Below are 12,338 nucleotides of genomic sequence, written 5' to 3'. Positions count from 1 at the left end.
TGCTGAATGACAAAGCAAATGATGAATGTTTTCATAGCAGCCAATTTACAGTGCCGGTGTTAGTAGGTTCTGCAGTGTTTAACAGCTTCACATGTTTGAGCCCAGGTAACAGATGACGGTGTTATGGATGCATAACAGGCCGAGAACATGCAGATTCACCAAATCACCCTCCTCTTCTCAAATATTGATCATAAACTCAGAAATAAAACCGTGAATAAACAGTAGACTGCTTTGTAAAACAAAATGAGGAAAAAACAAAAAAAAGAAAATCACATTACAGCAGTATTTCTCCTCATAAATTCAACTCTGCATAGATTTAGTTTAAGACACACACAGGTAAGAACTTATAACAGTACTATGAAGGGGAGTGAGAAGATAGACTTGGTTTCCAGCGGTGCCTCCTGCTGTGAGCTTCTAGGTGCCGAGCGTAGAAATCAGTAGAGAGGTCCTAGTGTTCAACAGTCATTCGAGGCTGTCACAGAGGCACTTCAAAGGAAACACAGAGCCGTCAGTCCCATGGTCACAAGACACTGGAGTCAAAGGAGCTCTATACGACATTCAGAGCATTTATATAGCAGCAAAAAAACATTTGCTTTGTAAGTATACAGTGGATTAACGACATCCTGAGCAGAGGATGAAGTCACGCTGCCTCTGTGTGTGTTATAATCTGAGCTTCTCTGTTATTTGCTGTGGTAGACAGTCCGGCATGTTAATGCACGTGAGTCCCGTGTGTGTATTGCACTGGCAAGCTCCTCATCACCGCTTTACACTGCTGTAATATGGCGACTACCGCTGATATCGAGGTGCCCCCCCCCCCCAACCTAGAGTTGACTGAACTTGTTGACAACCAGCTTTGTATTACCGGTTATCCAGATGGGCAATGTTGGAGTTAGTCATATCAGGTAACGAAAAGATATCCTGGGTCAGCTGAACTGGTCTTCGTAGTACAGGCCTCAGGTCATCTGGATCTACTTTGTTTGATGTGATTAGTTTGTCCTGATACCGTTGCTTTATGGCCGCAACACTGACCTCACATGGTGTTGCCGTGGTCTGATAAATTTAACATGCCGTCATGTCTACTTTCTGGTTTTGTCAAAAATATTGATTAATATATTTAATATATTATGACGTTTTGATAACAGTTTCAGTCCTCAGTTTTCACAGTATCAATACACCGGTACCAGCTGCGCTTTCTCGCTATCGCTTATTGTAAATGTTCACTCTTGTTGTCATGTTATATTTATCTTTTAATAAAAATATTTCACTTAGAGCGCCACCTTGGTATGCAATAGAGCGGTCACTGTGTATTTCAATACCTCCATTGCTGTTCTTGTCGGTCAGAATGCCTCCAAATGCTCGATCCCATCCTATTATCTGTCATTTACAGGGACTATGGAGAAAGGTGTCTCGTATATTTGAGATTAACCCCTTTTTAAGTTTATCCTCTGGTCTATGGGACAACCCAAAACTCCTTATGCGTAAATCATCTCCTATATGGAAGGAGTGGGTGATTAAGGGGGTAAATACTCTGGGTGATCTGTATAAAGATGGTGTCCTTAAATCATTTGACAATCTGGTTGAACAATTTAAGCTAGCCAACAATCAATTCTGGAGATATCTTCAGCTGAGACACCTCCTCGTCACTACTTTTGGCTCTACACACACACCACCCCAGGGCATGGACTTCATTAAAGAGATTTTACGGATTGCTGGGATTAGGCATGGGGCCTCCCATTATTATTCTATGCTTATGAGTAACTCTGGTTATCCATCCAATACAGCTCTGAAAACCTTATGGGAAAGGGATCTGAACATAACATTTACAGAAAACGATTGGGATACAATTGTTGGAATCACTAAACAAGTCTCCAGGGATATCAAAATAAGGTTAATTCAATTCAAAATCCTTCATCGATTCTATTGGTACCCAAATAGGTTATTCAGGCTAGGGATGAAAGAAACACTGGATTGCTGGAGATGTGTGGGCGAGTTGGGTACCCTAACACATGCCCTATGGTCGTGCCCAAAGATTCAGACATTTTGGAAAAGGGTTCATGAGATTATCACAGAGGTCATAAGAGTGGATTTTGAGTTCTGCCCCAGTCTTTACATATTAGGTAACCCTAAACCCATGGCCCATATTGTAAAACCCTTAACCAACTGGATTCAGACAAGTATTATGATTGGTAAACAGATGATAATTTGAAAGTGGAAAGATGCAGAGGGACCGGTGTTTCAAGACTGGTTCACAGAGTTAGGCAAAGTAGCTGCCTTTGAAAGAATATCCTATAGTACAACAAATGATATTGATAAATATAGTGAGAAATGGGGAATGTTTTTAAGACTATACTCTTTACAGGGTAGCTAAAATATATCTGCGTACACTGATCATTATGGGCTGTTTTTGGGGGGCTGGCGGACTGGGTGTAATACAGGGATCTGTTTATTGGAAGACTACCTGTGGGCAGTGAATTTCACATGGGACAAGGAATGGACATGTAACAGTGTGGTGGTTGTCTCCTGGTAACTGGACTGGCTAACATATTGAGCATGGACTAATTTACCTGTTTTGGACTTCTTATGTACTTATTTTATTTATTGTTTTTACTTTTATGTTTTACTGTCATAATAAGAGTGTGTATCTTAATTTTTTTTTTTTTTTTACTGGTTTTTAGTTTGGTCTTGTAAAAAATTTAAAAAACTCAATAAAAGTTGAATCATAAAAAAAATAAATAAATAAAAATATTTCACTTGACGCCCTCAGTGTCACTTTGTCCATCAATATAAATATTTTTTAAGGTACTGTATCGAAGTTGAAGTGTTGTGACAACATTAGATCGCACAGAAAGTGTTTTAGCAGCTGGAGGCGGCTTTTTGTAATAGTTTAAATAAGTATGAAGCTTTTGGCTCGATGTTTTTGCATTGCGACACACCTCGCGTTTCTGCGCTCTAGGCGCCTGGTGTCGGAGCACTCTGAACTCCCCAAGTTGAAAAAACTTCAACTCAGAGTGGAAAAGCGCCCCACGTCATCTCTTTTTTCCCACTGACCAATCAGATGATGTGAGAGGCGGGCCTTCTGTGGTGCTCACGACAACAAGTTTACAGTTGGTAAACAATGGAGGAGAAACTGGTGGTAGCTGTTGCTGGATACCCAGAGCTATACGGCCTGATGATACACAGCAGGTTGTCAAACTGCCCCTGAGTCGTCCTAAAATCTGCCTGTAAACGTCCATGATGGAGGAGAAGCTCCTGGACCAACTGGTGGTACTCCCCATGATCCAGCCTCTTTTTTAGGGTCTCATGTACCCACACAGATCTCTGTTTATCTGCTAACAGCCTCTCACCCTCGACCAGAGCTACAGACAGTACCCTCTGCCTCAACATGGCAGCAACTAAGAAGGTAGGTAAGGAGGTGATGGGATGGTTGCCTGGCAACAATAAAAAGGCACAGCAAGTGTTTTTTATTTACTAGTGGAATTCAATATAAGAAAAAAACTGTGTGGTGCGCCTCGTGTTTAACATCCTGCAAAACACTTTCTGTATGATCTGGGCCGTACTCTATTAAACAGATTTGCCTTAAATTGAAAACTGAAGCTGCGTGTACCGTAATTTAAAACCTTCCACTTATTCTGAGAGGCTGAACTCATGCCACTCTGTCGTTTATTGCTTTACTTATTGCAGCAGCAGGGAAGCTTCCCAATCAAATCCTGTTTACATCGTTGTTATAGCATGATTATATTTACCAGAGTTTAACACAAAGCTGATGCACTCCACTGTTGACACCAGAAGAGAAACTTTAACCCAGTGCTGTGACTTGTTCCTATTTGTGCCAATCAGTCTGTAGCTGAGTAACACAGCTTAGAGACAGGACTCTTACCCAGGGAGGTGGTACTGTAGCGTGTCCGCTGCAGGGTGGCGTAGCTGGGCTTGTCAGACAGCAGGATGCGATGGGCTGGAGGAGCCATTATTTCGCCGTTCCTCTGCAGCGAGGCACACCTGCGAAATGTCAAATCAAGCCTCGTCTGGATGTTACTGGAGCTGTGAGCACGTTTAATGTCTACAGGGTCATGAATCCCAGCCTTTCCGTTGAGCAGCTGGACTTTGCAGTTATGGGCGTCACAACTCGGGATGACGTTGGCCTTCCTCTCGTCTGGTGCTGCCGTGGTCAGCGTTCCGTTAGAGAGGGACAGTTTGGCTAAATTACAGTTTGCTAGCTTTCCCAGCTGTCCGTGGCCGTTCAGACGCCGGTCTTGTCCCTTGATTGGTGACCCAGGAATGTCTTTCTTCATGAAACCAGGTTTGAAAAAAGACAAGAGGCTGTCGTGGCTGCGACCCTCCTGACCTCTCTGTCCCTTCCTGTCCTCAGGCTGAATGGCCATCTGTAAAAAGTCTTTCTGTGCCCTGGAGGTTGGCCCTGTCTGGACCTTGGTCCTTCTCAGTGTGGAGTCTCTGCTCGGAGGTGCACTGTGGCTGATGTGATCCCCTAGAATAGCCTGTCTCTGAAGCTGCATCTGGAGGTCCATGGTCCTGCCGTGGTCCTGCCTCAGTCTCTTAGATGACCTCTGCCTCAGAGAACCATCATCTCTGACTTTGACGCTGCTGCTGTTACAGACTCCCTGGCTCATGCTCCTCTCCAGACAGACTCTGCTCTGTCCCTCTGGTATTTTGGGGGAGTAACAAGTGTCGGAGCTGGGTCTGTCTGTATAACTAAGACTGCTGCCGCTCGGTGAGCTGCAGTCCTGTCCTACTTCAAAGGCTCTTCCCTGGGCGCTCCTCTGTGGCGGCGTGGCCACCAGCGTTATGATCGGGTCTTTGGTACATCGTGGGCGGCGCCCGGACTCCAGGTACTCCACCAGCTCTCCAGGCTGGGTCTGGGCCGGGTGTCTGATGCGGTCCTTGGAACCAAAAGACCACCGCAGTGGCAGAACTTTGCTCAGAGGCTCCTTCGGCTTCGTTGGTGATCTCATGCTCACGCTCCTGCCTTGGCTCCCACGGACAAACGGTTTGGCTTCGAACCCATCTAGAAGAAAAAGATGGTGTTAACAATTCATAAACAAATGAAGCTCGAGGCTGTAAGTTTCTTTCTCACCCTGCCATTCACTCCTCGTCATCAGCTGATTCACAATCAACCAATAGCACAGTGACACACCTCCTCTGTCAGCCTATCATCTTACTGCTCCTCATTTTAAATATGGTTCTTTCTCTGCTGTAGTTTTTCTTGCTGCCGTCATGCACACCCTCCACCTCCCCATCACCACCTAGTCTTTACAGATTCATCAGCCTCATCTGCCTCATCAGCCACCACCTCCACCAGTGTCTGGACTCCATGGTGGGGATTTATCCTGCTGCCGCTCAGATGTCTCTCGCTCAAAAAATATCTCCCTCTGGTGTCCAAGCACCAGCACTTGCAACACTGTCAAGACAGTTTAAACATCCTGAACACCTACTTGTTTCTACTGCTTTGGGGGGTTCCTCTCTAAACACCGGCAGTTCAGGAGACTCAGGGGCCTGTGTGGGCCCTGGAGGTCCAGGGATGGGTCCTCCTGACACCACGCTGCCCCTCTTACTGTCCCCTGCCAGTCTGACCAGCCAGTGGTCAGACGCGGATGAGCTGGTGGAACCTGCAAAAAAGGAGACAGTGAATATAAATGTATCCAGAAACAAGTCCCCAACATGTTCCCAGAGAGACAGAAGGCTTCCCGCTGCAGCGTCTATTGTCCTCACATGAGTCACTGTGAGATCCACACTGCAAAATTAGATCTATGTGATCACAGGGTATCATCACAATTTCCACCCACCCTCATTTTGCCGAATGCATAAGGATGAATGCTTCTGTGACCTCGCTGGCAGCAGGTCAGCTTCTCTCTGCCACCATTGAGAACCATCTGCATTTGTTGGCTAATGACAGTAACTCAGATCACACTGAAAATGCACACTGATGCGGCACATCAAGCAATTTGGCAGAGTGAAATTACACAGGGGAAGAAATAACAGATTCTGATGGTGTGAGGTGTAATGATGATACTCCCACATCCCCTCCATTATTTTTGTGTTTCGTTAAAAGCACGTAGAGCAGGATCCACCTGATTGTTCTCAACATAACCGACCATGACAGAGGATTTGAAAGGGCTAACCGGTGACTGAGGAGCTGGCAGACCAAGGAGGTATGGTGTTTCTTCTCTGATAGAAGAGGATGTAGGCTCCACGTGTGCACACCTCCGCCTCTGGCACCGGCTCAGCACTGCTGTCATCATAACTGTACCACTGCCCGTCCACTGAGTTCCTACAGAAGGCTGCAATCACAAGAACAATGGAAGGAAATGATCTTCATCAAAGACTGGAAACAGAAAATGTTAAAAGATCATTGATCCAGGTTAATTCATGTCAGTGTGGTGAGGTGGCATGTAAAAACATTTTAGGACTATGATCTAAAATGTTCAGACTGTATTCCCACTTGGTTTTTAGTACAATGACTAATACTGGATTTTGGGGGCAGAAAAAAGTGTCCACGAAGGAGGACAACAGCTCTGAATTAGGTAAAATGAAGTATAATGTCAAGTAAACCCAAAATGTGATGTCCTCATATGAGGACACAGGGTCTCAGGAGGATAATAAAGTCCCAATATCATCAAACAAGACATTAAAAAAAGTCCCAATGTCCTCTAACAAGATGATAATAAAGTCCCACTGTCCTCAAACGAGACGATAATAATAAAGTCCCACTGTCCTCAAACGAGACGATAATAAAGTCCCACTGTCCTCAAACGAGATGATAATAAAGTCCCACTGTCCTCAAACGAGACGATAATAAAGTCCCACTTCCTCAAACAAGATGATAATAAAGTCCCACTGTCCTCAAACTAGACGATAATAAAGTCCCACTGTCCTCAAAATAGACGATAATAAAGTCCCACTGTCCTCAAAATAGACGATAATAAAGTCCCACTGTCCTCAAACGAGACGATAATAAAGTCCCACTGTCCTCAAAATAGACGATAATAAAGTCCCACTGTCCTCAAACGAGACGATAATAAAGTCCCAATGTCCTCTAACGAGACGATAATAAAGTCCCACTGTCCTCAAACTAGACGATAATAAAGTCCCACTGTCCTCAAACTAGACGATAATAAAGTCCCACTGTCCTCAAACTAGACGATAATAAAGTCCCACTGTCCTCAAAATAGACGATAATAAAGTCCCACTGTCCTCAAACGAGACGATAATAAAGTCCCACTGTCCTCAAAATAGACGATAATAAAGTCCCACTGTCCTCAAACGAGACGATAATAAAGTCCCAATGTCCTCTAACGAGACGATAATAAAGTCCCAATGTCCTCAAAATAGACGATAATAAAGTCCCAATGTCCTCTAACAAGACGATAATAAAGTCCCACTGTCCTCAAAATAGACGATAATAAAGTCCCACTGTCCTCAAACGAGACGATAATAAAGTCCCAATGTCCTCTAACGAGACGATAATAAAGTCCCAATGTCCTCAAAATAGACGATAATAAAGTCCCAATGTCCTCTAACAAGACGATAATAAAGTCCCACTGTCCTCAAACGAGACGATAATAATAAAGTCCCACTGTCCTCAAACGAGACGATAATAAAGTCCCAATGTCCTCTAACGAGACGATAATAAAGTCCCAATGTCCTCAAACGAGACGATAATAAAGTCCCAATGTCCTCAAAATAGACGATAATAAAGTCCCAATGTCCTCTAACAAGACGATAATAAAGTCCCACTGTCCACAAAATAGACGATAATAAAGTCCCAATGTCCTCTAACAAGACGATAATAAAGTCCCACTGTCCTCAAAATAGACGATAATGAAGTCCCAATGTCCTCTAACGAGACGATAATAAAGTCCCAATGTCCTCAAACGAGACGATAATAAAGTCCCAATGTCCTCAAAATAGATGATAATAAAGTCCCACTGTCCTCAAACGAGACAATAATAAAGTCCCACTGTCCTCAAAATAGACGATAATAAAGTCCCAATGTCCTCAAACGAGACGATAATAAAGTCCCACTGTCCTCAAAATAGACGATAATAAAGTCCCAATGTCCTCAAACGAGACGATAATAAAGTCCCACTGTCCTCAAAATAGACGATAATAAAGTCCCACTGTCTTCAAAATAGACGATAATAAAGTCCCAATGTCCTCAAACGAGACGATAATAAAGTCCCAATGTCCTCAAAATAGATGATAATAAAGTCCCAATGTCCTCTAACAAGACGATAATAAAGTCCCACTGTCCTCAAACGAGACGATAATAAAGTCCCACTGTCCTCTAACGAGACGATAATAAAGTCCCAATGTCCTCAAAATAGACGATAATAAAGTCCCAATGTCCTCAAACGAGACGATAATAAAGTCCCAATGTCCTCTAACGAGACGATAATAAAGTCCCAATGTCCTCAAAATAGACGATAATAAAGTCCCACTGTCCTCAAAATAGACGATAATAAAGTCCCAATGTCCTCAAATTAGACGATAATAAAGTCCCAATGTCCTCAAAATAGACGATAATAAAGTCCCAATGTCCTCTAACAAGACGATAATAAAGTCCCACTGTCCTCAAAATAGACGATAATAAAGTCCCAATGTCCTCAAAATAGACGATAATAAAGTCCCACTGTCCTCAAAATAGACGATAATAAAGTCCCAATGTCCTCAAAATAGACGATAATAAAGTCCCAATGTCCTCTAACAAGAAGATAATAAATTCCCAATGTCCTCACATGAGACAATGATAGTAAAGTCCCAATGTCCTCAAACGAGACGACAATTAAGTCCCAATGTCCTCAAACGAGACGACAATTAAGTCCCAATGTCCTCAAACAAAACAACAATTAAGTCCCACTGTCCTCAAACGAGAGGACATTTTAGACTCAGCGTGCAAACGTGACTAACACAAAGTGAGGTCGTATTTATTTTTAGACGTGCGACAGTTTCGGATGAAAAATGAATCATCAGTCAATTATCTTTTTCCTTTTACTTTTACATTTTCTTTTTAAAATAATACTTTCAAATGCACAAATGGAAACCTCACACATGCACTGTAATTTGAGCATCTGTTAATAAAAACAAGTCTTTGCAAAAAAAGAAAAACAGACTCAGTGTGCAAAGGCCTTTACTATGCATAACTTTAAGCCCTAATAACATTTAAACAGGTGAGTTATATAAAAATTCACCCCTCTGCAGTTCCAGGCTGTGAACATGTTTATGAAGTGAATGTGAGCATTTTAATGGAGGTCTATGGGGAGTGACTCGCTCTTGTAGCCACCCTCAAGTGGCCATTAGATGAACTGCAGTTTTTAGCACTTCAACGTTGGCTTCATTTTTTCAGGTACAATTGATGTGCCATGTTTAATGTACTGACTTGCTGAACTTAAGACCTGAGTGTGTTAAACACATCCTGCAGTTATTTACTTAAACAGCTCTAAATTAGACATCATTATAACGACCCTCTCTGACCTCAGCACTAACACTCTTAACACTCTCTTATCGAGTCCACAGCTCTCACAAAACACTGCTGCTGGGCTTTCGACCGCGTCACACCAGTCTATGAAAGTTAATTTTACTGCTCCTTATTAAAGCCTTCCACGACCAGGCTTCTATTTATATCTGTTATCTGCTAACACCGTATGAGCCTGATCGCTGCTTGAGATCCACTGAGAGTGCTCTACCAGCAGCTCCAAAATGAAGCCCTGTCAGTGAGTCAGTTTTAAAGCAGGGCCTCTTTTTTAATCTCTTCTTAGGACCAAGTTTTATTAATGTGTTGTATTGATTTAGTTTAAATCAGTTCATCATTTACATATTGTTTTTATTTACTTTTTATTCCTTGTGTCACTGTAAAGCACTTTGGTTTTTAAAAGTGCCATATAAATAAAAATGTTATTAAATGATATGATCATTATTACTTCAACTCTTTCCTCAGAAGGTGTTAGTGATTCAGACCTGTGTAATGGCCGCCGTGCATCCCTCCATGGTGGTTGCACACAGCATACAGATCGTACAGGAAGTCAGGAGGAGCCAGGTCGGGTCGTCGGGACTGTTTCCAGCCAGGCTGAAGAGGTGGCTGATGGGCGCTGTGGTTGCGGCTCACCATGTGAGGTGTCATGTCCAGACCCGCCAGAGGGAAATGTACGAACGTGGTGAGCTTGTTCCTCCGCTCCCCCACCTGCCTGAAGCGCTTCAGGTGGAGGATGAGGATGTCTGGCAGCGTCCACAGGCTCATCTTCACCATGCCCTGCTGCAGCTGCTTACAGTGGGGACACTTCCAGGCGTCGTCTGGGGCAAGCTGGTGGAGGAGAAGGAAAAGTGGATTTAAAAAATGCAGTCAGCAGATCTTCCTCTGCCTGATTATAACCCTGACTGAGCCTCACCAGCTCTCCACGCCTCTTCCACTCACACCTAAATCCGAACCTCCTTTGTGTTTCTTATTCCATTTAATCATATTCTCGGGAATGACGTATGACTGAACCTTGGAAATTCACAAAATAATCAGCTGTTGCCATGGATACTACTTTTATTCACTTTTCCCGCCTGTGTTTGATTACCATCTCGAGTACTCTGCAGCAATGAGTTGTTACATTCAGCAAGGCCATTCATTTGCAGTCACATGTTGGCGATGTGCATTTCTCTATGCTGAGTTCACTTCTTCAAAGTTCAAGCGCCACCAGAACTCTGAGTATTTATAAGCCATTTTGAACGTTCACTGTAAAAACGGTTCAGATGAGGTTCAAAACCCGACATAACACAAAATGTCCGCTGCATTTTCAATTCTGCTCCATCTAAAACTCCTATCTGAGATGCTGAGACGATTCCAGAACGTTCTGTAACTGTATGGGATGTGTGTCATCATTCTCTTGTGGTTTTCACGGTGGTTTCACTTCCACCTCTCTTCATTCCTTGACCTTACAGAGGTGGACAGTTCATTTACCTCTGGCCACATGATCACGTGTAACTCTTTTATGCAATGAATGCTGGTTGTCTTCATCAAAAAATACAAAGAGATTATTTTCCCAGCTTCACTAGAGGAGAGAAAATAAGGTGTGATGTGGGTGGAAACTTGTATGCAGAAATGCAAATGCTGTCCTCAGTGACGTATGGTAGTTACAATGGGCCTTAGTGCACACTATCGTGCATAAATCATCTCGTCACATGATCAGAGACTTGACATTATAGTGTAAATGACCTGAAACTCATTACTCATGACATTAGCTAAAAGACCTGGTACAATTCTGGCCAGATTTGATGATGTGAGGAGAAGCAATTGTTCTTGGAGATGGTTGTCTGAATAGCAGGAAAACAGTTGCTTAAGTGACGGGAAACACCTTTTAATGTGTACTGGAAAGCTGTACGTGTGTCAACTGATACTGCCTGTTTGTCAGACACTAAAGCCCCGTTTCCACTGAGCTGTACGGTACAGTTCAGTACGGTATGCTTTTTTTCCACGGTGAAAAGTTGTGGATGGTACCAACGGAAGCGTTCCTTAGCGTCCCCATGTTTGGTCCCCCCTCTGTTGGGGTACCTAGCACACAGATCTGGTACTAAAAGGTGGAGCTGTGAACACTGCAGTCTGTTGAAAGGATGTTTTGCTGCCTCTCACAGCAGCTGGAGTCTGAGAAAAAATAACTTCATTCACTGGGCCGACTGCCGGCAACTTTTAAGGTGGAACGTTAACTTGTAATGTTACTCAATGCATGAGTTGATGACGTGAATCCATCAGCACACCTTAAATTTCACTGTGACAACTTTGACCATCACTTTAGTTTTTATATGACACACACTTTTAGTAATGAGTGGATCTTCAAGAGTTTATCTTACGATATACTGATGAAAACTCTGTGTGTTTGTCTGTTCCACGTTTTTCTCCTCACTGACTTGGTCAATCCATGTGAAATTTGGCACAGTGGTAGAGGGTCATGGGAGGATGTGGATGAAGCAATATTACATCAGTTGGCCAAAGGGGGGCGCTATAGCAACCGATTGAAATGTCAAACTTTGAATGGGCATATCTCATGCCCCGTATGTCGTAGAGACATGAAACTTTGCACAGAGATGCCTCTCCTCATGAGGAACACATTTGCCTCAAGAACCCATAACTTCCGCTTATATAGATTTTCCGCCATTTTGAATTTTTTGAAAAACACTTCAAATGGATCTCTTCCTAGGAAGTTTGAGCGATCTGCATGAAACTGGGTGAACATAATCTAGGGACCAATATCTAAAGTTCCCTCTTGGCAAAAGTTGGAAAACTTACTAAAACTGAGCTTCTATAAGGCAATGAATATTGCGGGGGGCGTGGCTCATCACATAAAGGT

The 12,338-nt window shown here is 43.2% G+C and overlaps 1 protein-coding gene across 1 annotated transcript in view; it reads right to left on the bottom strand.

Moving 5' to 3' along the window:
- Positions 1-343: 343 nt before the first annotated feature.
- Positions 344-12,338, bottom strand: part of usp43b (ubiquitin specific peptidase 43b) — a 131,672-nt gene continuing 119,677 nt past the window's right edge. The window contains exons 12-16 of the mRNA XM_033645721.2: positions 9,970-10,312; positions 6,135-6,293; positions 5,448-5,621; positions 3,878-5,020; positions 344-486 (exon numbers count right to left, since the gene is read on the bottom strand). Coding sequence (XP_033501612.2) covers positions 476-486; positions 3,878-5,020; positions 5,448-5,621; positions 6,135-6,293; positions 9,970-10,312 — 1,830 coding nt within the window. The 3' untranslated portion in view covers positions 344-475. The remainder of the gene's footprint in view (positions 487-3,877; positions 5,021-5,447; positions 5,622-6,134; positions 6,294-9,969; positions 10,313-12,338) is intronic.

This window comes from Epinephelus lanceolatus, chromosome 18 (genome assembly GCF_041903045.1).
Source record: "Epinephelus lanceolatus isolate andai-2023 chromosome 18, ASM4190304v1, whole genome shotgun sequence".
Lineage (NCBI taxonomy): Eukaryota > Metazoa > Chordata > Actinopteri > Perciformes > Serranidae > Epinephelus > Epinephelus lanceolatus.
The sequence above is the reverse complement of the archived record's forward strand: the minus strand, read 5'-3'. Positions and strand labels throughout refer to the sequence as shown.